At 32.3% G+C, this 25,312-nt stretch overlaps 2 protein-coding genes across 9 annotated transcripts; both read left to right on the forward strand.

Moving 5' to 3' along the window:
* Positions 1–1,480: 1,480 nt before the first annotated feature.
* LOC146944590 (uncharacterized) lies at positions 1,481–5,234 on the forward strand. Its single transcript, XM_085742955.1, has 5 exons — positions 1,481–1,634; positions 2,705–2,751; positions 3,602–3,740; positions 4,204–4,280; positions 4,871–5,234. Exons 2-5 carry the CDS (start codon positions 2,710–2,712, stop codon positions 5,117–5,119), a joined length of 507 nt encoding a protein of 168 aa, XP_085599081.1. The 5' UTR covers positions 1,481–1,634; positions 2,705–2,709; the 3' UTR covers positions 5,120–5,234.
* Positions 5,235–15,667: 10,433 nt separating this feature from the next.
* Positions 15,668–24,042, forward strand: LOC146944591 (uncharacterized). 8 transcript variants are annotated; one of them, XM_085742956.1, is made up of 5 exons: positions 15,668–15,800; positions 16,314–16,371; positions 16,993–17,133; positions 17,758–17,813; positions 18,701–19,132. In XM_085742956.1, the coding sequence occupies exons 2-5, from the start codon at positions 16,326–16,328 to the stop codon at positions 18,950–18,952; spliced, it is 495 nt and encodes a 164-aa protein (XP_085599082.1). In that variant the 5' UTR covers positions 15,668–15,800; positions 16,314–16,325; the 3' UTR covers positions 18,953–19,132. The 8 variants fall into 8 exon arrangements, with proteins under 8 accessions (XP_085599082.1, XP_085599088.1, XP_085599087.1 ...); XM_085742962.1 differs by having other exon boundaries at positions 17,764–17,813; XM_085742961.1 differs by having other exon boundaries at positions 15,671–15,800; positions 18,704–19,132.
* Positions 24,043–25,312: the final 1,270 nt, after the last annotated feature.

Genomic DNA, 25,312 nt, shown 5'->3' on the forward strand with positions numbered 1-25,312 from the left:
TGTGTCTACTTTTCAATGTGTCTGTCATAAGTTGTATTTCTCTGCAGAAGATAGTTGAAGAAAAAAAATAATTAGAACCAAAAATATATTACAAAATTAGAAAGCAAGAGAAAGGGAATAAGTCAAAAGTTGATGTGGATACAATCCTACGTGTGAATCTTACAACTTACATTGGTATGAAGAAGAGAGTTCAAGAAAGATATTTAAACCAATATAATATAAATTAACAAATAATAGGAAGAAACATAAGTTGAGACAATAAATGAAAAAAAAAGGAAGAATTGGACCATAGTGTTCATGATACCATTTTAATTTAGGAGGAACTGATCCCACCATCTCGTCGCGTTTCCTTTTTCTAATCCTTCCCTTAAATTTCTTGATTCCTCCATGCCTTCACATCTATTTCCTCTCCCTCTAAAATTTCTCTCTCACACACACTCATGTTCATGAAGTGGCCTCTAAAACATGCCAATTATTGGCCTTCCACACATCTGGTGCATAACGCACACCCACATCAACATAAAAAGACAATGCAGCAATGCAAAAACAGTAGAGAAAATTATGAGAAGAATATTTTGCATGGATATTGTAAGGGGTTGATGTAGATCAATTGATTTTAGTGGTCTATGTTAAATATGAAATGTATTCAAAAAATGAAAATTTCCCAAAAGATTGGCTGCAAAAAGTATTTGGATAATTTGGTATTAAATTAATTTTATACTTGTATATATCTTATACGGGCTAAGAAAATATAAATATTTGTGAAGAGCATATTTTATCAACCATATTCAATGTGAACCATCAAAAGTGATGAAAATTAAATTATTGATATCCAGACTAAAAAGAAAGAGGGAAGTAATGAAAATAAGCAATAGCAAAATTACAATAACAATTTAAACCTATTATTTGACAATGTGAATATCGATAGAGATTATTTTAGAATTGTTACCATAACAAATTGAAAGTGTGAGAAGGATTTGGAACTGTTGAATACAACAACACAACAAAGATACATACATCTATAGTTTAAACCAAAAAACTCATACAAAAATTTTTAAAATGGAAAAAATGAAACCGTTCAAAGTTTTTATCTCTAACTGATCATTGGGTGCACTGATCCTTTTTTCCCTCATGTTCTACTTGTTGCATAGAAGAACCATCCCCTCCCTCTACGTTCTTTCTATACCATGAAGTAGTCTTCATCTCCCCTTCTATCATTTTCTCTCTTTTGTCTGTGCAAACAGTTATGGGTAAGGATAAAATTTGGTAACCTCCCTTGCAACAGTTTGGTAAGGGAAAAAATTGAAAAAAGAAAACTGTTTGAAAACCCTTTTTTGCCCATAAGTTATTTTGGACATGTGAGACGATTTGTAAGGGTAATTATGGTATGAAAAAAAGGCTACACCAAACCAATGTTTTGCCTTTATTAATAGGTATAGATAAATGTATAGATAATAACTAATGAATGGGAAAAAAAAAATATTCTGCACACAAAAATAATGCTACCATCGTATTGAAACATGCGTTATGCGTAGAGAATAGAATAAGTGAGGGTAAAGTGGTCTTTTTATCATATATTTGGATCCCAAATACTTTCTCTCTTTCTCAACACGCGCGAGCGACACCGCAAAAAGGTAACCCTAATCATGTTGTAATACTATTGATTGAAAACGATGATTGATTATGTCAATTCTTGTACTCCCTCCGGTCTCAAATGTAAGAAACTTTTCACTTTTTAGATTCATTCAATGAATGATGTATGTGGTCCACATACATCATTCATTGAATGAATCTAAAAAGTGAAAAGTTTCTTACATTTGAGACCGGAGTGAGTATATAATTATGTAATTTCTTCGTAATTATAGTGGTAATTTTGTGGATTTATGGTTTTAGTTCTCACATTTGGATGAGATTATTTGAAAGAAATTATTATTGTATCCTGTTTCAATATTATTGTTTTTGTTTTTGAAATTGCAATTCATTCAATTGTTATGATGATTTAGATTTAGAACCAACCATGTGAAGATGCAATTATTTTTGCTTTCATGTTTTATTTAAAATCACCTCCTTGTTTAAGATTATTAGGCAACTGAAATTCAAAGTTAGTTTTCTCAATGATGTAATGTTTTATAGGTTTCCGATTTTTGTCACGCTCACATCGCAAAAGGTAACCCTAATCATCTTTTTTTTTTAATTCTTTACTTAATGTTGTAACGTTTGATTAATTGATTATATGAATTGTTGTAAATAATTATTGTAGTTTCTACATAATTAGTATAATAATAGTCGTAATTTTGTGGATTTAAGTTTGCCTCCTGCATTTTTATTGATCAGGCATGGGATTATTTGAAGAAAAAAAAATGCATTATTTTCAATCCTGTTTCAATATTGTTTTTGAAATTGCAAGTCATTCAACTGTTATGATGATGATTTATATTTTGAGCCAACCATGTGAAGATGCAATTATTTTTGCTTTCATGTTTTATTTAAAATCACTTCCTTGTTTAAGATTATTAGGCAACTAAAATTCAAAGTTAGTTTTCTCAATGATGTAATGTTTTATATATCAACCAACTGTGTGAATATACAATTATTTTTTACTTTCATGTTCTATGTTAATGCAATGCACATAAACTGTTTACTGTATCCATTTGCCTTATGTGCCTTGTATTTATTTATTTTTTTCTTTACATTTTCACTGAAGCTGCTATGATGCTATTTGCTGATGAAGACCGTCCTAGACGACCCAAGGCAAGTATTTCTGGAAATCCCAACAAAGTTTATGGTTGGGGGCCTATTTGATTTTGATTCAAGTTTCATAATTTTAGTTTCTTTCTACATATTTCAATTATTCTGTTTATTTTTATTTTTAACATCAGCTATGGTGTTCCACGCATCAAAAAATGAATGTCTCGTCAACAACATTCCAAATGCCTATTGGTAAGACAGCTTATAGGAGGTCATAAGATCTCTGATCATATTCTCTCCCTAATAGTCCCATAAGCACTTGCAACGGTAGGCAAGGCAAAATAATCCATACATAAGCCATTCCACACAGCCCCCTAATAATGAGCAACTTGTAGGTGTACTTGATTTTGTTTTCACATAAGTACACCATTCTTCAATTTCCACCTATCTGAGTAGGCCAGGACATATAAATGAGACATTAATTCCTTTAAATGATTATGACACTGTCTTGAAATTGAATAAGTTCAATGTTACATACTGTTCTGTATTCAATGCTTGTTTGCATTAATATGGGATTAGTGTTGAATATCTGCTCGATTTTTTTCGAAACATGTCTCTATTTTCCGTGACTTGAAATAGCTGACAGTATTTTATCTTGCATCTTGTTTATATATTTGATGGGTGTGTATGTGTCAGTTAGTTGTAACATTTAATTTTTCTGCAAATAGCTTTAGCTCAGTTGTTCATAACTTAGTTGATAAAATGCTTGAATTGTAAACATAGCGATGTGTATGAATGAGGTATGAGGATTTCAACTGTTTGATATTGCTGTCCCCTAGTGACTTCCTTGCTGATTGTTGTTTAGTTACATGTATTATGCCTCGAGTCTCTAAACAAATATTTACACTAGCAGGCTATTTCCAGAAACAGGGGGACTGACGTACATGTGTATCTAGTTGGAAATATATTGTACCGTGTTACGAAGCATGCCTCCGGAGTAACCTCCACCGAGCGTAGAGTCAAAGGCAGGAAGGTAAAAAATGAAGGTGAAGGTTAGTTTTCTTTTCTCAATGCTATAATGGTTAATGTATCGACATCACAACCATCCATGTGAAGATGCAAAAAAAAAAAAATTTGTTTTTTGCTTTCATGTTACATGTAAATCCAAGACTATCTTCAGTTTTAACTAATGCACGTAAACTGTTTGATGTATGCAATTCACCTCTTTCTTAATGATTATTAGGCCGCTGAAAGTCAAAGTTAGTTTTCTCAATGCAATAATGATTTAGATTTTGACTTGACAACCAACCATGTTAAGAATTGAGATGTAGTTCTTTTATACTTTCATGTTTTATGTAAATGCAAGATCTTGAGTGTTAATTAATGCACGTAAGCTGTTTAATATTTTCATTTCTCTTCTGTGCCTTGTATTTTTTTATTTTTTTTAATATTTTGCCATATTAAATTTAACTCACATTTTGTTTTCTTATCTGTCCAAAATAAATTAATAAATAGAAGCTGCTGTGAAGCTAATAGCTGGAGACCCTTCTACCTTCAAGCCGCCTGCCCATTTCAGTTACCAACCACCCAAGGCAAGTTATTCTGGAAATCCCAACAAAGTTTAGGGGTCCTTTTTGCTTATGATTCAAGTTTCAAAATTTTAGTTTCTTTCTACATCTTTGAATTCTTTATTAATTTTTATTTTTACCAACCATTTTGGTTCCACATATCAAACAATGAATGTCCCGCCAACAAGGTTTCAAATGCCTCTTGGTAGAACAGATTCTAGGAGCTCATAAGCTCTGATCATATTCTCTCCCAAATAGTCCCATAAGCACTTGCAACAGTAGATAAGCCAGAATAATCCATGCATAAAGCCATTCCAAACAGCCCCCTAACAATGAGCAACTTGTACTTGTATAAGTTCAACGTCTTGTATATTGTTCATAGGTTGATAAAATGCTTGAGTTGTATCCATAATGATGTGAATGAATGACAGATGAGGATTTGAACTGTTTGATATTGCTTTACCATCCTTATTTCCTTGCCGATTGTTGTTTATGAACGAGAGATGAGGATTTGAACTGTTTGATATTGCTTTACCCTCCTTATTTCCTTGCCAATTGTTGTTTAGTGACATTTAGATGCCTTAGAGTCTCTGTTCAAATTTTTAAACCAGCAGGTGAATCCGGAAACTTATGAAGACAATAAAGAGTACTACACTGAATTTGGAAAGCAACGGTTTCTTGGTAACTGTGGTGGCCAAGGACTCGAGTCTCTGATCAAATTTTTAGACCTGCAGGCAAATCTCAAAACTTGGAAAAATATTGAAATACATGAGACTGAATTTGGAAAGCTACAGTTTCGTGTTGAGAACTTCGGCGGAGCAACCACCATCGAGCGTATCTTGAAGGTTAAAAATGATGTTTAGCTCTTGAACCATCTTGCCTTGGATCTATTATGTTGTACACCCTCATGGATATGTGGATTAATCTTGTCATCAAAAATATATTTCTACTCTTAAAAAAGAGTAATATTTGTTACAATTTTAGTAAGGCAAAATTACGCTTTTGGTCCCTTTTAATTGTAGGTAATAGTTTGGTTCTTTTATGTTTTTTTCATTTCAATTTTGTCCTTTTGATCCATTTTCATATGGATTTCCAAGCTTGCAACTCAAGTTGTTTATTCCTTGTAAGAAACAACGCAAAATTTGCACAATAAGAAAAATTGAGAAAATCGTAAAGAGAATATATCATATTTTGAAAATGTGAGTTGAAAGGGATAAAACTTCATTTTGAAGAAGGAAAAATTACAGTTCTTTGTTCCAAAGGGGATATCAAAGTTGGTGGCACTTAGCTGGTGAAGTAACACTTTTGGACCCTAAATTAATTTTTTGGAGTCATTCTGCCTAACTTTATCCATGGGCTTTGCTAGAAGCCACCCGTGAAAGTGTATTTTAGCAATCAACACCTCAAGAGTGATTTCCACTCCATTTCAAAAAAAAAAAGAGTGATTTCCACTTTTTAGATATAACTTTGCTAAAAGACACCTTCATAAAAATTAGTTGGTGTCTTTTAACAAATGTTTATAGAATAACTTGCTAAAAGACACCTTCATATATAGTCAGGATCAACGAATTTGTTGACACCAAATCTCATCCATCTATTTTTTTAATCCAAGGGTCCATAATTAATCTACATTTTTATTTCTTGAGGATCCTTTTTATGAGTCACACACTATTATTGTTTTCAATTAATCATTGGAAAAACTCAAATTGAAAGCCACGGCCGCTTCATGATACTCCTCGTTTTCTTCTCGAAATTTTGTAGATTAATTATCCCCACACACCTTTAATATTATTCTTGTATGTATCTCCTATCTATGTTAATTTCTCGTATACATTAAAACAATTCATGCAAAATTATTCTTGTATGTATCTCCTATCTATGTTAATTTCTTGTATACATTAAAACAATTTATGCAAAATTTGTGATAAAGGTCCCAATTGTAGATGACGGTAGTTAACATAGGCGTATTTTGGATTGGATGAATTTGCTTCTATCGGTGGAATTCTGGGTGTTTTACCATGAATCCATGATTGAATAATTAATCAACATATTCCCATAGCAGTATCGTGAAAAATGGATTGGACATATAAATTAATTTTATGGTTTCCGTGGAATAGAAAAACCCCTTTAAATTGGATTGCTGCCAATTCTCATCATAGAGGGAAAAACAAAAATCAAGAATTATGGTGTGATGGACGATATTAAGATCGGAGGAGAATGCATGTACTTTTATTCTTGGCAGAAAGCGAGTGGAAATTGAGTGAGAAAGGATCAGGCAATTAAATTTAACAAACAATTATGGACCTTTGGATTAAAAATATGAATGGTTGAGATTTGGTGTCAACGAATCCGTTGACACCTGGTGTCAACGGATCCTGAATATATATATATATATATATATATATATATATATATATATATATATATATATATATATATATATATATATATATATACACACCACTCTAATTGAATGACAATTAGAGGCTAAACTGTTGTTATGACTTAGTTTTTAACTTAGTATTTCTAAGTATTAAAAACATTGTCATGATCATAATAACTTTTATTTTAAACATAAAAGAATTTTGGGACGGATCTGGTGATTCTTGTTTCAGACAAAAATCTCGTTTTTCCTGGGGAGGGAGTTAGAGATATGTTTTTAACTCGAATTTTTGTCAGATTACTACGTTCGATGTCTCGTTGAGAGCTTTGCTCTTCTATCCCTGCGGGTTGATAGGTTTAGAGACTTTTATAAAAGTTTTTTAAGTCTAAACTATCTGGTATTATGATCATGAGAAAGTTTTGTTACTTTGTTTTACTCTGTTATTCAGCTATGTCATAACACTGTTCGCCCTTTGTTTATCATGGAAGAACCAGATCAAAATGATCTAACAACCAATCAAGAATTGGCCGAATTCCCAAATAATTTGGAAAAATTAAACAAATGGGTTATACCATCTGTTCCTACAAACAAAATTTATAATTTTGGGATGTTCGAATTCAAATCTAGAATGGCTGTTAAGACCATAGAACAAAATGTTAGAATCTCAAAAGATTCACAAAATATATTCTTGTTATGCAAAAAAGATTTAGAATCCTTTAAAGATTATAAATATATGCATATTGGGTTAATACAAATTGCTATTAAACCTCTAACTCTGCTCGGATTAAATACCAGTCTCATGGCTTATGTCAAAGATGGTAGGTGCAATAATTTTAAACAATCTTTAGCTGCTGTCATTGAAACCAGCTTATGCCATGGTCCTGTTCATTTTGACATAGCACCAAATTTAAGCTTATCGCTTTCTGATGCAAATTTATTTAAAGCTTTACAAATGAATATTCATACGAATGGTTATGATTTTCAAGCTGGTAGTCAAATTATGGCTGTCTGTTACAGAATTTATTTCAAAGTTTTAAACACTTTAAATCCGAAGGCTAAACGTATAAGTTTTTCTGGAACCACCGCGTTGGTTCAAACTAATTTATTAACTTCTAAAATCGCCACTAATAGGTTGATAAAATGGGAAGAAATAGATTTTCCTGAAAACTGGAACCTGCCTCAGGTTGTTGAACCTGAACCTATTTTGAATAATCAAGTTGAACAAATGGTTCAAACCACAGATGGGGACGTTGAAATAAGATTTACTCCTCAACGTATTTGTACTATACCTAGAAGTGTATCTTCAAGGTATTCTTCCAATAGGTTTTATTCTGTTCCTAGTAATATGTCTAGGGCATCTTTTTCAGAAGCTTCATCTTCTAAAATAAAAGATGATTCAGAAACTGTTGACCACATAAACCTTAGTGATAATAAAATCCCTTATGGAGTTTATCAGACTAATAATAGTCAAAATGAACGTAAGACGTCTCCTACAGAATCAGATTTTTAACTTGTTTTATGGATCTCACACCTAATAGTATTTGGAGAAAATTCATCAATGATGAATTTATGCTTGATAGATATTCTGATTTCCGTAATTGGTTTTTCAAAAAATTCCCTAGTTGGGAACGTGAGAAAATTAAAGATGACTATTATAATCATCTAATGCAAACTCAGAATTACATCAGATTCGTTGAATGGTTTATAACCTATTTTGTTGAGCGTTCTGATAATGAGATCTTAACGCTAAAATCCAGACCTTGGTATATCACTGGAGAGAAGGACCCTATTCATACTCCTTTTCCTCCTGAGAAAAATATCATTTTAGGTCAAGATGTTGAAGCTATTGCCTATTCACACACTGTTGTGGGACAAAGGTTGGGTAATACCCAAGTCACTCTCCAGGAGTTAAACTCGATAGTTAAAGCTCAAAAATTTTCTAATGCTTATTTGACTCGTATAGGAGATCAACTGTTATCTTTAGATAAAGATATTGCGTTTTTAAAGTTTTTGGTTGAGAAAACCATTGACAATCAAAAGATTATTATTGATAATTTTGAGAAAAGGGATATTCCGACATCTTCTAAAGGATTTTGCGAACAAATTAGTGAAACTCCTATTATTCAACCTCCTACAAAAATTGAAGGATTTAAAATTGATGACAATTCTAATGAATTTATGAACACTCTGCATGAAAAACTTAAGAAACTAAATCTTAATGTTATTTCCAAAGAGAATAATTCTGATGATGATGAACCTAATAGCAATTTTGAAGAAATTGATAATATTGACCAACTCACTACCATGTTTGCCAATTACAGTCTTGATGATAAAGCTGACGCTAATATTAATATTGTTTATACCAAGAGAGGAGTAGACAAAATCTACTACGATAGACCCTCTCCGCAGGATTTACTTTTTGAAGAAAATGAAGATTTTGTTCAAAATTCTTACTCTGGCAGATCCATTTATGAATGGAATATCGATGGTCTAAATGATAGACAAATTGTCACTATGACTCAAAAAATGCTTATGTATGCAACCATTTGTAAACAACAGGGTAACCCTGATAAAAATATTGCTATTTTTATAACTGTTGGTTTTGTGGGCCAACTTAGAGGTTGGTGGGAATTTTACCTCACTGAAGCCCAAAAGGAAGAAATTCTTTCTCATAAAAAGATCGTTAAAAATGAAATCACTGGTACTAATACTGCTACTAATGAAGAAGACGCTGTTTATACTTTGTGTCTAGCTATAATAAACAATTTTGTTGGTACTAGAATGCCTGTAGGAGAGCGTATTTGTACTCTTTTACAAAATTTGAGGTGTCCTTCGCTGACACATTTTAGATGGTATAAAGATACCTTTTTATCCAGACTTTTTATGATCGAAAATCCTAGTAGTAGTCATTGGAAAGCAAAATTTGTTGATGGTTTACCCCATCTTTTTGCCGAAAGAATTAGGCAAACTTTGAGAAATAAAAATGATGGTATAAACATTAATTACCCAGATCTGACGTATGGTCAAATTACTAATACTTGTATTCAAGAAGGTTTAGCTTTATGTAATGACATAAAACTAAAAAACCAATTGAAAAAGCAAAAATTAACTGAAAAACACCAATTAGGTGAATTTTGTGAGCAATTTGCTTTCGATTTAGGGAAACCTTCTATTGATAAACAGAAAAAGAAGAAAATTAGTTCTTCTAATGACACTACTTATATTAAAAAAAGAAAACATCATAAGTCTTCTAATAAGAAGAAAAACAGAGAAAATTTCTCTAAAAGAAAATCTAGGGAAAATTTTCCTAGTTCAAAAAATAAAAGGAAAGCTGATAAGTTTTCCAAAGATATCAATTGCCATAAATGTGGTAAAACTGGTCATTATGCCAATCAATGCTGGACTAAGAAGCAGCTTAATGATATAGAAGATGATAATCTTCGCGCTCAACTTGAGAAAGTCTTGTTTAAATATTCTGATAATGAATCAGAAAATAATAATGAGGATATAGATTTAATTGAAGACTCTACGTCTAATGACGATCCCAATTCTTCAGATGACAATAAAGATTGTCAATGTAGTGATGAAATAGACTATTGGAAACAAATAGTCGAAATGAATGGCCTTAATGTTCTTACTGCAGAACATGACGAAGCCTTAAAGGCTATTGATAATATTTCAGACATTAATCTGAAGAGGAAAATGTTAGAATTCCTTATTAAGGATGGCTCTAATAAGGATAAAGGTCCTCAAATTATTGAAACACCTTACAGAATAAGTGAGGTTTTAGCCAGGTTTAGTGAAACCAATGTTAAAGAAACCCCTGTTTCCACTAACGATCTTAGAAGAGAAATTAATCTCTTAAAAGGTGAGATAGCTCAGATAAAAAGGGATACTAATATATTATCTCAAAGAGTTTCTAAATTAGAAATGACTAAAATTGAAGAAATTATTGATGATAGTCTTAAGACAGAAGAATCTAAACCTTCTACTTCTGACAATTCTTTTCTTACTACTATACAAAGAGTTACTTCACAAAAATGGTTTGTTAAAATAACTCTTGTTATCAACAAAGAATATATTCTTAAAAATGAAATAGCTTTAGTCGATAGTGGAGCAGATCTTAACTGCATTCAGGAAGGAATTATTCCTACAAAGTATTTTTCTAAAACGACTCAATCTCTTACCCAAGCTGGAGGAGATAAACTTCAGGTTAATTACAAACTTTCAAATACCTATATTTGTAATCAAAATATTTGTTTACCTACTAATTTTATTTGGGTTAAAAACCTTACTCATAGGATAATATTAGGAACTCCTTTTTTGCATAATATTATGCCTATTATTAATATTGATCAAAAGGGTATTACTACCAATATCTATAATCAGGAAATTATTTTTGAATTTATTACTGATCCTCATACTAGGATGATTAATGAAGTTAAGGATATTCTTAACAAAAAAGAAAAACAAATATGTTTTCTGAAAGAAGAAATTAATCTTCTTAATATTGATGATCAACTTAAGAAAGTTGAGATACAAAGACAGATTAAGTCTTTAGAACTTCAATTCAAAAATGAAGTTTGTAACGATCTTCCTAATGCTTTTTGGGATAGAAAGAAACATACTGTTTCTTTACCTTATATTGATGACTTTAATGAAAGTCAAATTCCTACTAAGGCTAGACCTGCACAAATGAATGATGACTATAAAGATTTGTGTAGAAAAGAAATTCAATCTCTTCTTGACAAAGGATTAATTAGAAAATCTAAATCCCCTTAGAGTTGTACTGCTTTCTATGTTAATAACGCAGCAGAAAAGGAACGTGGTGTTCCTAGATTGGTTATTAATTATAAACCTCTTAACAAGGTTTTAAAATGGATTAGGTATCCTATTCCAAACAAAAAGGATTTGTTAGATAGATTAGCTAATGCGACTATATTTTCTAAATTTGATATGAAATCTGGTTATTGGCAGATCCAAATTAAGGAATCTGATAGATATAAAACTGCTTTTACTGTTCCGTTTGGACAGTTTGAATGTCTTGTGATGGCTTTTGGTTTAAAAAATGCGCCATCAGAATTTCAAAAAATTATGAATGACATTTTTTAGAAATACTCAGATTTTATTATTGTTTACATTGATGATGTTTTAGTCTTTTCAAAAACTATAGATCAACATGTTAAACATTTAAAGATCTTCAAAGAAGTGGTTAAAAGATGTGGACTTGTTGTCTCTACGCCCAAAATGAAATTATTCCAGACTAAAATTAGATTTCTGGGTCATACCATTGATAAGGGAACTATTATTCCTATTGATAGAAGTATTGAATTTGCTTCTAAATTTCCAGATATTATTCTGGATAAAACTCAATTACAAAGGTTTTTAGGTAGTCTTAATTATGTGTCAGACTACTATGAGTATTTATCTAAAGATACAGCTATTCTGTATAATAGGTTAAAATATAAACCTAAGCCCTGGACAGATGAACATACTCATGTTGTTCGTAGGATTAAGAGTAAAGTCAAAAATTTGCCTTGTCTTTCTCTAGTTAATCCTAATTATTTTAAAATTGTTGAAACTGATGCTTCCAATTTGGGTTATGGGGGAATTCTTAAACAAGGTAACCCTACTTCTAATAAAGAAGTATTAGTTAGATTTACTTCAGGAAAATGGAATCCTATTCAATCCAAGTATTCTACGGTTAAGCAAGAGATGCTTTCCATAATAAAATGTATCTCTAAATTTCAAAGTGATTTACTTAATCAAAAGTTTTTGCTTAGAATTGATTGTAGTTCTGCTAAACCTATTATAGAAAAAGATGTTAAAAATCTTGTAGCAAAACAAATTTTTGCTAACTGGCAAGCTCAATTGTCTGCCTTTGATTTTGATATTCAATATATAAAAGGAGAAAATAACTCTCTTGCTGATTTCTTAACTCGTGAATTCTTGCAGGGCTATGACAACCCCTTATAGGGGGAGAGGAGGCCGTGGCCAATATGGTCGTGGTTACCAAGGGAGCAATAATATGTTGCCCCATGTTCAAGCTACAAGCAATGTTCCTATAATTGGGGACTGGTCAGTTGTCCAATACAACAAAGGAAAACCTAATTTTTCTAATGTGAAAAAAGAGAAAGAAGAAGCATCTTCTTCTTCTTCTGCTAAAGGTAAGATTATATCTTACAAACAAGCAACTCAGGAAGAATCTTCCCATGAGTATTTTGAAAACCCCATTATGGAAACCATCATGTATATTGATGATGAAGATCTTTCACTAAATAATAGTGATGGTTGGTCTGTTAAAGATAGATACTTGGACACCAGAGGTTACCCTGGTATGGCTGGAAAATCCAGACCACATCTTGAAATGCTTTTGATCGGATCTGGATCAGTTACCATTACTCATAATCATCATAATGGTAATACTAAAGACTTTAGAAGCTTTTCAAAATGTCATATTAACAAAATTTTGTTACCTAAAGATTGGGGTATCAGCCCAAACCATGAAAAAGCTATTATAGATAGCCAAAATAATTCTATCAATTTTAATTATTGGGATTATATTAATGCTTTTACTCAAGCATTTTATTATCAAAATCCAAAGAACAAGCATTCTTGGTTCTTTTCAGTTAATCCCGAGATTATTGAAAAACATATTCCAAATTGGTTTTTCTCGTGGTGGCAAAAATTTGGCCCATCTTTAGAAATTCTACCTTCTGAAATACAAAATTTGTATACTTCTTGGTGCAATACTAGCCCTTTAATTGAAAAGGTTGCCTCTAGTAAGCTTATCACAGGGCAATGTCCTTGTCTTTTCTTTTGTAAATTTCAAATTCCTTGGATTTGGAGATGGAATATTACCATATCTAAAGATAGGTTTAATGTTCCTATTTTACAAAGAAATTTCTTTTATAAATTCTGGACTAATATGAGTGCAGATGATATAAAAATTATATCTGAAAAAATTTCGGCTTCTATTGTATCTGATAAAGCTAAAAGTGTTAAATCCACAAACACTCAAAACTTTTCTATGAATGAAGTTAAGACTTATTTTCAGAGGAAATATCCTCAAGAAACTAATGATCAAATTAAAGTCAGGGTTCTTGATTTTATGAAAGATCAGTTTTTCTGCTCTTTTCCGGAAGATTGTATGTCCGAATCGTCCAAAGGTTCTAAAGAACAAGAAGAAAGTGAAGATGTTCTTGCAGGTGAATCACAACCAGATCCAACAGTAGAAGACATTTGGGATTCAATGATTGAAATCATAGCCAAAAAGGGGACGTAAAAATATTTTGCAATTTGGCAATAATTCAGAAGAATCTTTCGGCGGACAAATGGTCCTTTTCAGCTTTTGCTTTAGTCGTAATCAACTTTAGCTTTAGCTTTTTCTTTTCCTTTTGACAACTTTGTTAAAGTTGTTTGTATTTTTGTGTTTATTGTGAAAGTGACGATGGGGCCCAATGAGCACCCGACTTCTGCAATAATGTTGTTTTGTCTTTTGTAACCGGCCACCGTTTGCCTAGGTCGCCTTTTACCGGTTCAAATAGTGAACCCTTTTTCCCTTTATAAGGGACTCTTGTTGTTTGTTTGAAGCACGCTTTGCTTCCGCATTGTAATCTTTTCTCAGTTTATATAAAACTATTGTGAAATTTCCTGTATATCTGCATTATTAGAGAACAAAGATCAACTTCCTGGTGTGTGTGTATATATATATATATATATATATAGACACACACACATGGGTTTGTCAACTTAGACCAATGAAAAACATGAAGGCCCAAGTTAGCAAAAGTGCACCTTTTCATTTGGACAAAAATATTCTTCATCTTTATTATTTAAAACTAATAGTTTGAGGGTTACTTTAGTAATTTTCATTAAAACATATTTGTTAACTTACACCATAACTTGCACCAATGTGAGATTTGGTCTTTGTGGTATGTGGACTTTAACCGGAATTGGCTTAGAATTTTTCGAAATTGACTTAGGAGGATTATGAGACATGTTTTTCCGTGCACTCTTTCTACTTGCCCCTGTTGAATTTGTTTGTGAAGCATGTGTGTGTTGTTCCTAGGAATCAACAATCTCCTAGAACGAAGGCGTTCGCTTTGTCGACCGAATGAAATGTTATTTTCTTTGGAGCTCCTTTAGTAGTGAACTTTTTTGGCAGTGATGGCATAGAGGTAGTCGCAGGCAAAACAAATTGTCGAAATTGTTCTTTGCTATGCAGCTTCATGTTGTAATCAACGTTCTTGAACCGGGTCTACAATGTGTTTAACAAACTGTCAGGCGGAATGTTGTTTAAAAACTAGTGAAAAAAATGCATTTTGTTATGTCCTGTGACCATTCGGATTAAATAATCCGAAATGTTTTAGCACATTTCAGATTATACAATCTGAAACAATACGATACAACCCATGAACATGTACTTGTTTACGTTGCATGGGGTGTAAATGCGAACGTTTTGGATTATACATCTCAAACTCATTTGTAAGAAAAACAAGATAAAGATTAATTTTAATTAAAGCTCACACAAGTTATGTAAGCGTCAACATTTTAGATATGACATGCATCTATTTATATTCAATCACTTCTATTTTCTTAATGTCGTGATCAATGTTACTGTCGTGATCAATGACAGTGTCCGTGAATGTGTCAATGCATGTAACTTGCATAAATTTGATAGAAATGAATTGCAGTTCAATTAGAAGACTCATGTTAGATAGAAATAAATTTGATCTCCGGTAAATCATTTTCATTGTTTTGGCTTCGCCCTCTTTGTAATAACTTTTGGTGACATTTCTTAGCACACCTTCTGTGGGGAGGGGTCACTTTTGTTGGTGTTAATACTTTCTTTACACTCTAAATTTAGAGGAGCCGGATGGAAGAACAGTTTACTTGTTTTTTAGTCCGCATCCATTAATAAACTATTTTTTTTATAAAAATAAAACTATTATTATTATAATTATTATTAATAAATGTATAGATAAGATAACTAATGAATGGGAAAAAAAATATATTCTGCACACAAAAATAATGCTACTGAAACATGCGTTATGCGTAAGAGAATAGAATAAGTGAGGGTAAAGTGGTCTTTTTATCATATATTTGGATCCCAAATACTTTCTCTCTTTCTCAACACGCGCGAGCGACACCGCAAAAAGGTAACCCTAATCATGTTGTAATGCTATTGATTGAAAACGATGATTGATTATGTCAATTCTTGTATATAATTATGTAATTTCTTCATAATTATAGTGGTAATTTTGTGGATTTATGGTTTTAGTTCTCACATTTGGATGAGATTATTTGAAAGAAATTATTATTGTATCCTGTTTCAATATTGTTTTTGTTTTTGAAATTGCAATTCATTCAATTGTTATGATAAGTTAGATTTTGAACCCACCATGCGAAGATGCAATTATTTTATCATGTTTCAATACTTCATGATTCATGTTTTATTTAAAATCACTTCCTTGTTTAAGATTATTAGGCAACTAAAATTCAAAGTTAGTTTTCTCAATGATGTAATGTTTTATATATCAACCAACTGTGTGAATATACAATTCTTTTTTACTTTCATGTTCTATGTTAATGCAATGCACATAAACTGTTTACTGTATCAATTTGCCTTATGTGCCTTGTATTTATTTATTTTTTTCTTTCTAATTTCACAGTAGCTGCTAGCTATGACGCTATTTGCTAATCAAGACCCTTCTAAACCAGTCAAGGCAAGTATTTCTGGAAATCCCAACAAAGTTTATGCTGATTATGAAGCTATTTGTTTTTTATTCAAGTTTCACAATTTTAGTTTCTTTCTACATATTTCAATTCTTTTATTTGATATCTTAAGTTGTAACATTGTTCATGTGTGTGTGACATTTAGTATTTCTGCAAATAGCTTTAGCTCAGTTGTTCATAACTTAAGTTGATAAAATGCTTGAATCGTAAACATAGCAATGTGTATGAATGAGGGATGAGGATTTCAACTGTTTGATAATTCTGTCCCCTCTTGACTTCTGTTAGTAATAGGACTCCTAAGGGCAGCAGTTATAGAATAATAGTAGTTTATTTAATAATATTATAAATAAGTAACTGTTACTTGTGTGTAGTAATTGCTGTCCACTAAACTTCTATGTAACAGCTATAGGACTTAGTATTATAAGTAAGATGCAGTGGAAAAGAAAGGTATTCAGGGATTGGGATAAAGGATTGGTAGGGAGAGACCAAGCTCTCGAAGAGAGAACCAAGACTCTCGAATTTCTTGGGATTATATTGTAATCTTACTGTTAGTTTATATTTTGATTTCAGTTTCTATCAACTTCCTTGCTGATTGTTGTTGACACTAGCAGGCAGTTTCCAGAAGCAGGGTGGCTGTGGTAAGCACACGTGAGATTCAAATTGGAAAGAAACTGTTCCTTGTTGAGAAGAAGTGTAACGGATCAACCACCATTCGACGTAGCTTTAGGAGCATGAAGGCAAATAATGAAAGTGAAGGTTAGTTTTCCCAATGCTATAATGGTTTATGACTTTATGTATTGACTTAACAACCGACCCTTTATTTTTTTTTTGGTTTTATGTTTCATGTAAACCCAAGAAAATCTTGACTGTGTATTTAGAATTTATTGCTAGCACTTAAAATCATACAATATAATGATGTTGATTCCTATCAGGCGTGATTTACTTTTGATTTGCTAAGATTTATGTTGTTATATATTTCTAAATTTGGTTGGATCTTACAATCCGTGTTACGATCCTATGATTTACGATCTTGTGACCCTTCCCCGCTCTTACATAGGATCCGGATTCTGATTACCTTGGTGTTAACTGTCAACTAATGCACGTAAACTGTTTGATGTATGCAAATGACCTCTTTCTTTATGATTATTAGGCAACTAAATGTCAAAGTTAGTTTTCTCAATGGTGTAATGATTATTAGACAGCCAACCATGTTAAGATGCAATACTTTTTTTTTTTGGTCAAGTAGATGCAATACTTTTTTTATTCAATGCATGTAAGCTTTTTCATATATTCATTTGTTTACCGTGTCTTGTATATTTTTTTTCTTTTCATTTTGCCATATTAAATTTAACTCACATTTTGGCATCTTATTTTGTCCATCTGTAGACCCTTCTACCAGCAAGCCAGACACCCTTTTCAGTGACCAACCACCCCAGGCAAGTTTTTCTAGACGGGTCCTTTTTTCTTTTGATTCAAATTTCACAATTTTAGTTCTTTCTACATATTTGAATTCATTCTTAATTTTTATTTTTACCATCCATTACGGTTCCACTCATGAAACAATGAATGTCCCATCAACTGGGATCCAAATACTTCTTGGTGAAACGGCTTCTAGGAGCTCATAAACTCCGATCATAAGATCTGGTTATATTCTCTCCCAAATAGTCCCATAAGCACTTGCAACAGTAGATAAGCCAAAATAATCCAAACATAAGCCATTCCAAACAGCCCCCTAATAATGAGCAACTTGCACTTGATTTTGTTTTCACATTTGTACTCCATTCTTCAACTTTCCACATAATAATCCAAACATAAGCCATTCCAAACAGCCCCCTAATAATGAGCAACTTGTACTTGATTTTGTTTTCACATAAGTACTCCATTCTTCAAACTTTCCACATATAAATCAGACATTTAATGCTCTTAATGATTTTGTCTTGAATAGGTTTTGTATGCTAGTTTACATAATATGAGATTAATGTCGAATATCTGCTCCATTTTTTTTTGTAACATGTATCTTTCTATTTCGTGAGTTGAAATACCTTGCAGTATTTTTCTTGCATCTTGTTCATATCTTTGGTGTGCGAGTGTGTGTGCGTGTGTCTGTTTTTTGTAATCATCTATTTTTTTCTTCAAAACTTCAGCTCAGATGTTTATAACATACGTTGGTAAAATTGTCGAGTTGTATCCATAATGTTGTGTATGAATGAGAAATGAGTATTTGAACAGTTTGATATTTGCTTTACCCTCTTGATTTCCTTGCCGATTGTTGTTTAGTGACATATTTAGATGCCTTGAGTCTCTGATTAAATTTTGAAACCAGCAGGTGAAACCCGAAACCGATGTAAAGACTAAAATGTACTATCATGCAATTGGAAAGCTAGAGTTTCTTCTTATGAACTATCACCGAGGCTTTCGGACTATGCTCCAATTTTTAAACAAGCAGGAGAAACTCAAAACTTATAAAAATATTGAAGTACATGAAACTGAATATGGAAAGCTACAGTTGCGTGTTGAGAACTTTGGCGGAGCAACCACCATCGAGCGTATCTTGAAGGTTAAAAATGATGTATAGCTCTTGAACCGTCATGCCTTGGATCCACAATATTGTACACCCTCTTGGATATGTGGATTAATCTTGTCAAATTTTTCCCCATAAAATCAAATTTTGCCCCATGTTTGGTCTTTGTATTGTTCAGTTAATCTTTTGGACCTTTTGCACTTAAGTTGAAAAACATACGACAATTGGTAATTATTACTCCTATGTTTTTTTTTTTTTGAGGGAAATTATTACTCCTATGTTGTTTTGTTAAAGATTGCAAACAGGTGATGTATTTCTTACTTGTGTAGTGATATTTAAAGAGAAGATACAAAAGGTATGCGATAAAGATATAACCTTGCACTCAAGGCTACCCTAAAGGAGCACTCTTCTTTCACTAGAGCTTTCTGTAGCTTTCTGTGGTCACATTTTAATTATTCGTAGATATCTTTTCCCTCTACCCTTGAGGGCTATTTAAAGACTTAAGCAAAAATAACAGCTCTTAACAGGTGGCGTTTAGAATACATAATTGAAATTTTTTGTGTACCGTACCTCAATTGCATTATAAGCCATTGTTTTATAATCATTTGCCAATAAAATTGAATTTTTTTTTTGTATATTATGTTAATCCAACAACATACTTAATCTATAAAAAAGCTTGATAAATATTTCAAACCCAAAAAAAAAGCTTGATGATTATCCTTTGGTAATAACAGGAACCATGAAATATCCTCCAAGCAAAAAAGCACCGGAATGAACTGTCGACCACGTGCTATTATCTCTAAGTTCTTTTGTCAGGAAAACAATCTACTATTTTTCAGTACAAGATATCCTTCTAAAATCATTATCGTTGAAGATTTAAATTATGAATCAATGGTTAAAATTGTACTTGGGTATGGTACACAAAAAGATTCATTTGTATTGTTATCATCATTTTCATATGCAGGAAAGTCCAGATCCAGTTCAGAGAACAATACTGTGTCAAGAGTTAGGTAATAACTTCAACATTTAGTCCTTGAATGTCTGTTTAGTAGTTGCTACAAAAGTGTCAATATACCATCATTTGAATGGCGAGGTTTTAACTTATCGCATAAAACAAAATTAGGGCTTTTAAATTGTATGATTAGTCTCATATATGTACAACATGTGGCCAGTATTTGCTCTTTGTTTCCCTATGGGCATGGTGAAGAACAAAACTAGTTGAACTAGTGGCCATGGAGGACACAAGGTCGAGGCGTTTTTTAGATGGTTTTACTTGGATGCAAGTCACATCACGTTCAAACAAGGAATTTTGCCTTTGCTTAATCTCAGACAATGTTAATAATTCTTCAAAATAATAAGTGAAGAAGTTTTAATAAATGTCGGATCGGATGTTTTTTGCATATAAAATCAGTGATAGTTGATATTTCTCTATAACAATTGTTGAAGATTTCTTCTAATTCTTGGTACATTACCTTAGAAATCCACTTCAGCCTGGTCCCTATTCTAGCCTGACACTTGAAAGTTGCCAATGTCTAACACTATCTATTTAGAGAAGCATTATCTGCCAATTGAATATAGATATAACAGTCCTATAAGTGCTGATAAGGATCAACCAAGAGTGGAAAAATTGTCCATGAAGAAAAAGGGAATAGGATCCGAAGCAAGAGCTGAACGAATGGCTAATGAAGATCCATGCAGTTTTTTAATGAAGCTGAGAGGAAGACATTTGCAGAAGCAGACGCAGACTTCAAGGGTGTGAAGATGAAGTATGTTATGATTTTTATTCATTTATACTTTTTGTTATACGTTTCCTTATTCCCATTGTATTCTTTCTACCATCTAAAATGGTAGAATGTTCTTGACTATCAAGAAATGTGATCAAAAAGAGAAATTACTGAGCCAGTTGAACTTATGTTGATATTCCAAATCAATGTTCCATGGCATTTCCCATGTTTAAGACGTTATTGTGTCAATGACATAAATTGTCGTGTTTTACTGACTTGAATCTGAACATTGTTTCAACCAATTATCATTTCTTCATAATTACTCTAAAGTATAGTGGTAATTTTGTGGATTTATGGTTTTAGTTCTCACATTTGGATGAGATTATTTGAAAGAAATTATTATTGTATCCTGTTTCAATATTGTTTTTGTTTTTGAAATTGCAATTCATTCAATTGTTATGATGATTTAGATTTTGAACCCACCATTCGAAGATGCAATTATTTTGCCTTATGTTTTATTTAAAATCACCTCCTTGTTTAAGATTTTTAGGCAATTGAAATTCAAAGTTAGTTTTCATACAGTTTTACTGTTTTATATATCGACTTTAGAACCAACCAACTGTATGAATATACAATTCTTTTTTACTTTCACGTTCTATGTTAATGCAATGCACATAAACTGTTTATTGTATCCACTTGCCTTATGTGCCTTGTACTTTTTCTTTTCTTTCTATTTTCACAGAAGCTGCTATGATGCTATTTGCTGGTCAAGACCCTTCTAAACCAGTCAAGGCAAGTCTTTCTGGAAATCCCAACAAAGTTTATGCTGATGATGAAGCTATTTGTTTTTTATTCAAGTTTCACAATTTTAGTTTTTTTCTACATATTTCAATTCTTTATTTGATATCTTAAGTTGTAACATTGTTCACGTGTGTGTGACATTTAGTATTTCTGCAAATAGTTTCAGCTCATTTGTTCATAAAAATGTGACTCGTAAACATATGCGATGTGTATGAATGAGAGATGAGGATTTCAACTGTTTGATAATTCTGTCCCCTCGTGACTTCCTTGCTGATTGTTGTTTACACTAGCAGGCAGTTTCCAGAAGCAGGGGGGCTGTGGTAAGCACACGTGAGATTCAAATTGGAAAGAAACTGTTCCTTGTTAAGAGGGGCCGTTACGGAACAAGTTCCATTCAACGTATCTTCAGGAGGGGCTTGAAGGCAAATAATGAAAGTGAAGGTTAGTTTTCCCAATGCTATAATGGTTTATGACTTTATGTATTGACTTCACAACCAACCCTCTGAAGATGGATTTTTTTTTTCTTTCTTGCTTTTATGTTTCATGTAAACCCAAGAAAATCTTGACTGGTCAAAATTTATTGCTAGCACTTAAAATCATACGATATAATGATGTTGATCCCTATTACCACGTTCCGTGTTGATTGGAATCCTAAATTGCCTGGAGACGGAATCTCCATGCTAGATGGTGGATTCCGCTATTATTCTAAGTGTTCTTCTATTTCTGAGTTTTCCTGGTCGGGTCAGGCAACCTGGTTTCAATTAAAACGACCCTTAAATATCCCTGTTTGGAGGCTTTATGTTGTTTTTGTAAAATTCTGGGGGGGTTTATCATGTTTTTGGGGGTTTTTAGTTGTTATTAGGCGTGATTTACTTCTGATTTGCTACGATTTAAGTTGTTATATATTTCTAGATTTGTTAGGATCTTACAATCCGTGTTACGATCCTATGATTTGCAATCTTGTGACCCTTCCCCGATCTTACATAGGATCCCGATTCTGACTACCTTGGTGCTAACTGTTAACAAAGCACGTAAACTGTTTGATGTATGCAAATAACCTCTTTCTTTATGATTGTTAGGCAACTAAATGTCAAAGTTAGTTTGCTCAATGCTGTAATGATTATAAGACAACTGTATGGTATGATTATTAGACAGTCAACCATATTAAGATGCAATATTTTTTTTACTTTCATGGGTTACGTAAATGCAAGAGGATATTGAGTGTTAAATAACGCATGTAAGCTATTTCATATATTCATTTGTTTTAACTGACATTTTGGTATCTTATTTTGTGCAGCTGTAGACCCTTCTACCAGCAAACCAGATGCCCTTTTCAATGACCAACCAACCCAGGCATGTTTTTCTGGATGGGACCTTTTTGCTTTTTATTCAAATTTCACTATTTTAGTTTCTTTCTACATATTTGAATTCATTCTTAATTTCTATTTTTACCATCCATTACGGTTGCACACATGAAACAATGAATGTCCCATCAACAGGGATCCAAACACCTCTTGGTAAAACAGCTTCTTGGAGCTCATAAGCTCTGATCATAATATCTGGTCATATTCTCTCCCAAATAGTCCCATAAGCACTTGCAACAGTAGATAAGCCAAAATAATTCAAACATAAGCCATTCCAAACAGCCCCCTAATAATGAGCAACTTGTATTTGATTTTGTTTTCACATAAGTACTCCTTTCTTCAACATTCCACCTATCTGACTAGGGCATTACATATAAATCAGACATTTAATGCTCATAATGATTTTGTCTTGAATAAGTTCAATATTACAATTTGCTTTGTATGCTTGTTTGCATCATATGGGATTAGTGTCGAATATCTGCTCCATTTTTTTTGTAACATGTATCTTTCTATTTCGTGAGTTGAAATACCTTGCAGTATTTTTCTTGCATCTTGTTCATATTTTTGGTGTGTGTGCGTGTCTGTTTGTTGTAATCATCTATTTTTTTCTTCAAAACTTCAGCTCAATTGTTTATAACATACGTTGATAAAATGCTTGAGTTGTATCCATAATGTTGTGTATGAATGAGAGATGAGGATTTGAACTGTTCGGATATCACTTTACCCTCTTGATTTCCTTGCCGATTGTTGTTTAGTGCCATATTTAGATGCCTTGAGTCGCTGATTAAATTTTTAAACCAGCAGGTGAAACCCGAAACCGATGAAAAGACTAAAGTGTACTATCATGCAATTGGAAAGCTAGAGTTTCTTCTTATGAACTATCGCCGAGGCCTTCAGTCTATGCTCAAATTTTTAGAGAAGCAAGCGAAACTCAAAACTTATAAAAATATTGAAATACGTGAGATTGAATTTGGAAAGCAACATTTTCGTGTTGAGAACTTTGGCGGAGCAACCACCATCGAGCGTATCTTGAAGGTTAAAAATGATGTATAGCTCTTGAACATCATGCCTTGGATCCACAATATTGTACACCCTCTTGGATATGTGGATTAATCGTGTCAAATTTTTCCCCGTAAAATCAAATTTTGCCCCATATTTGGTCTTTGTTTTGTTCAGTTAATCTTTTGGACCTTTTGCGCGTAAGTTGAAAAATATACGACAATTGGTAATTATACTCCTATATCATTTTGTTAAAGAGTATACCCCTCTCAAATTTTAACTCTGTATAATTTTCTTTGTTGAAATTTTCACACTTTTAATGTATAATACTTGTGGCAGCTATTGTAAATGAATAAAGAAAGATAAAGATTGCATACAGCTGATGAATTTCTTATTTGTGTAGTGAGATTTAACTCCCACTTATTCCAAGTCCTAACAGGGACACTATAAGACCAATCCCTATTGATCATAGAAAATTCATTCTAAGTGGTTTTGAGTAGAATAGGGAGTTAGTGGGATAGGACTTTCTAAGAATATGTAAAAGCACATCACTTCTTTCATACTGGAAATTGAGATATTGTAATGCTTTCACTTTAGTACATCAAAAGGTACAGTAGTGCTAGGATTGCCAAGTCTATTGTCCCACATAAACTATAAAGTGAAACTATGTGTGGAAACATTAATCTGTGCATATAATAATATATCTCATTCCTTTTTTTTATATTTTCCTTGCTCAAAGTTATTGTAGTATTGTATTGTTATCATTTTCATATGCAGGAAGGTCCAGATCCAGTCCAGAGAACCATACTGTGTCAAGAGTTAGGTAATAATTTCAACATTTAGTCCTTGAATGTCTGTTTAGTAGTTGCTACAAAAAGTGTCAATATACCATCATTTGAATGGTGATGTTTTAACTTAGGCATAAAACAAACTTAGGGCTTTTAAATTATTTGAATGGTGATGTTTTAACTTAGGCATAAAACAAACTTAGGGCTTTTAAATTGTATGATTAGTATCATATATGTACAACATGTGGCCAGTATTTGCTCTTTGTGTCCCTATGTGCATGGTGAAGAACAAAACTAGTTGAACTTGTGGCCATGGAGGACACAAGGTCGAGGCGATTTTTAGATGGTTTCACTTGGATGCACGTCACATCAAGTTCAAAGAAGGAACTTTGCCTTTGCTTAATCTCATACAATGTTAATAATTCTTAAAATCAAAATGGTCTTGTATTTCATTCTCCAACATTTACAGAATAAGTAAAGATTTTTTAATAAATGTCGGATCGTATGTTTTGTTGTTGATTTTACCAATAACATTGTTTCAACCAATTATCATTTCCTATACAGTAGAAACTCTTTAATTTAATACTCGGTAAATTAATAAACTCTCTAAAATAATAAATTTGTTCGGTCCCGACTTGGGCCAATGTAAAAAATTGAAAAACTCGATAAAATAATAAGATAATAATTTTTCGGGAGATCCCTTTATAATTTTCGGTCCCAAGAAAATCATAAATTAAT

This window comes from Medicago sativa, chromosome 2 (genome assembly GCF_051527215.1).
Source record: "Medicago sativa cultivar Bolivia chromosome 2, Bolivia_mono, whole genome shotgun sequence".
Lineage (NCBI taxonomy): Eukaryota > Viridiplantae > Streptophyta > Magnoliopsida > Fabales > Fabaceae > Medicago > Medicago sativa.

Excerpts from the sequence above, each read along its gene's own strand:
- LOC146944590 (XM_085742955.1), top strand. The coding sequence starts at position 2,710 with ATGATGCTATTTGCTGATGAAGACCGTCCTAGACGACCCAAG. Across the intron at positions 2,752-3,601 it reads ACCGTCCTAGACGACCCAAG|GCTATTTCCAGAAACAGGGG; the intron begins GCAAGTATTTCT and ends TTACACTAGCAG. Across the intron at positions 4,281-4,870 it reads TCAGTTACCAACCACCCAAG|GTGAATCCGGAAACTTATGA; the intron begins GCAAGTTATTCT and ends TTAAACCAGCAG.
- LOC146944591 (XM_085742956.1), top strand. The coding sequence starts at position 16,326 with ATGACGCTATTTGCTAATCAAGACCCTTCTAAACCAGTCAAGGCAA. Across the intron at positions 17,134-17,757 it reads GGCAAATAATGAAAGTGAAG|CTGTAGACCCTTCTACCAGC; the intron begins GTTAGTTTTCCC and ends TATTTTGTCCAT. Across the intron at positions 17,814-18,700 it reads TCAGTGACCAACCACCCCAG|CAGGTGAAACCCGAAACCGA; the intron begins GCAAGTTTTTCT and ends TTTTGAAACCAG.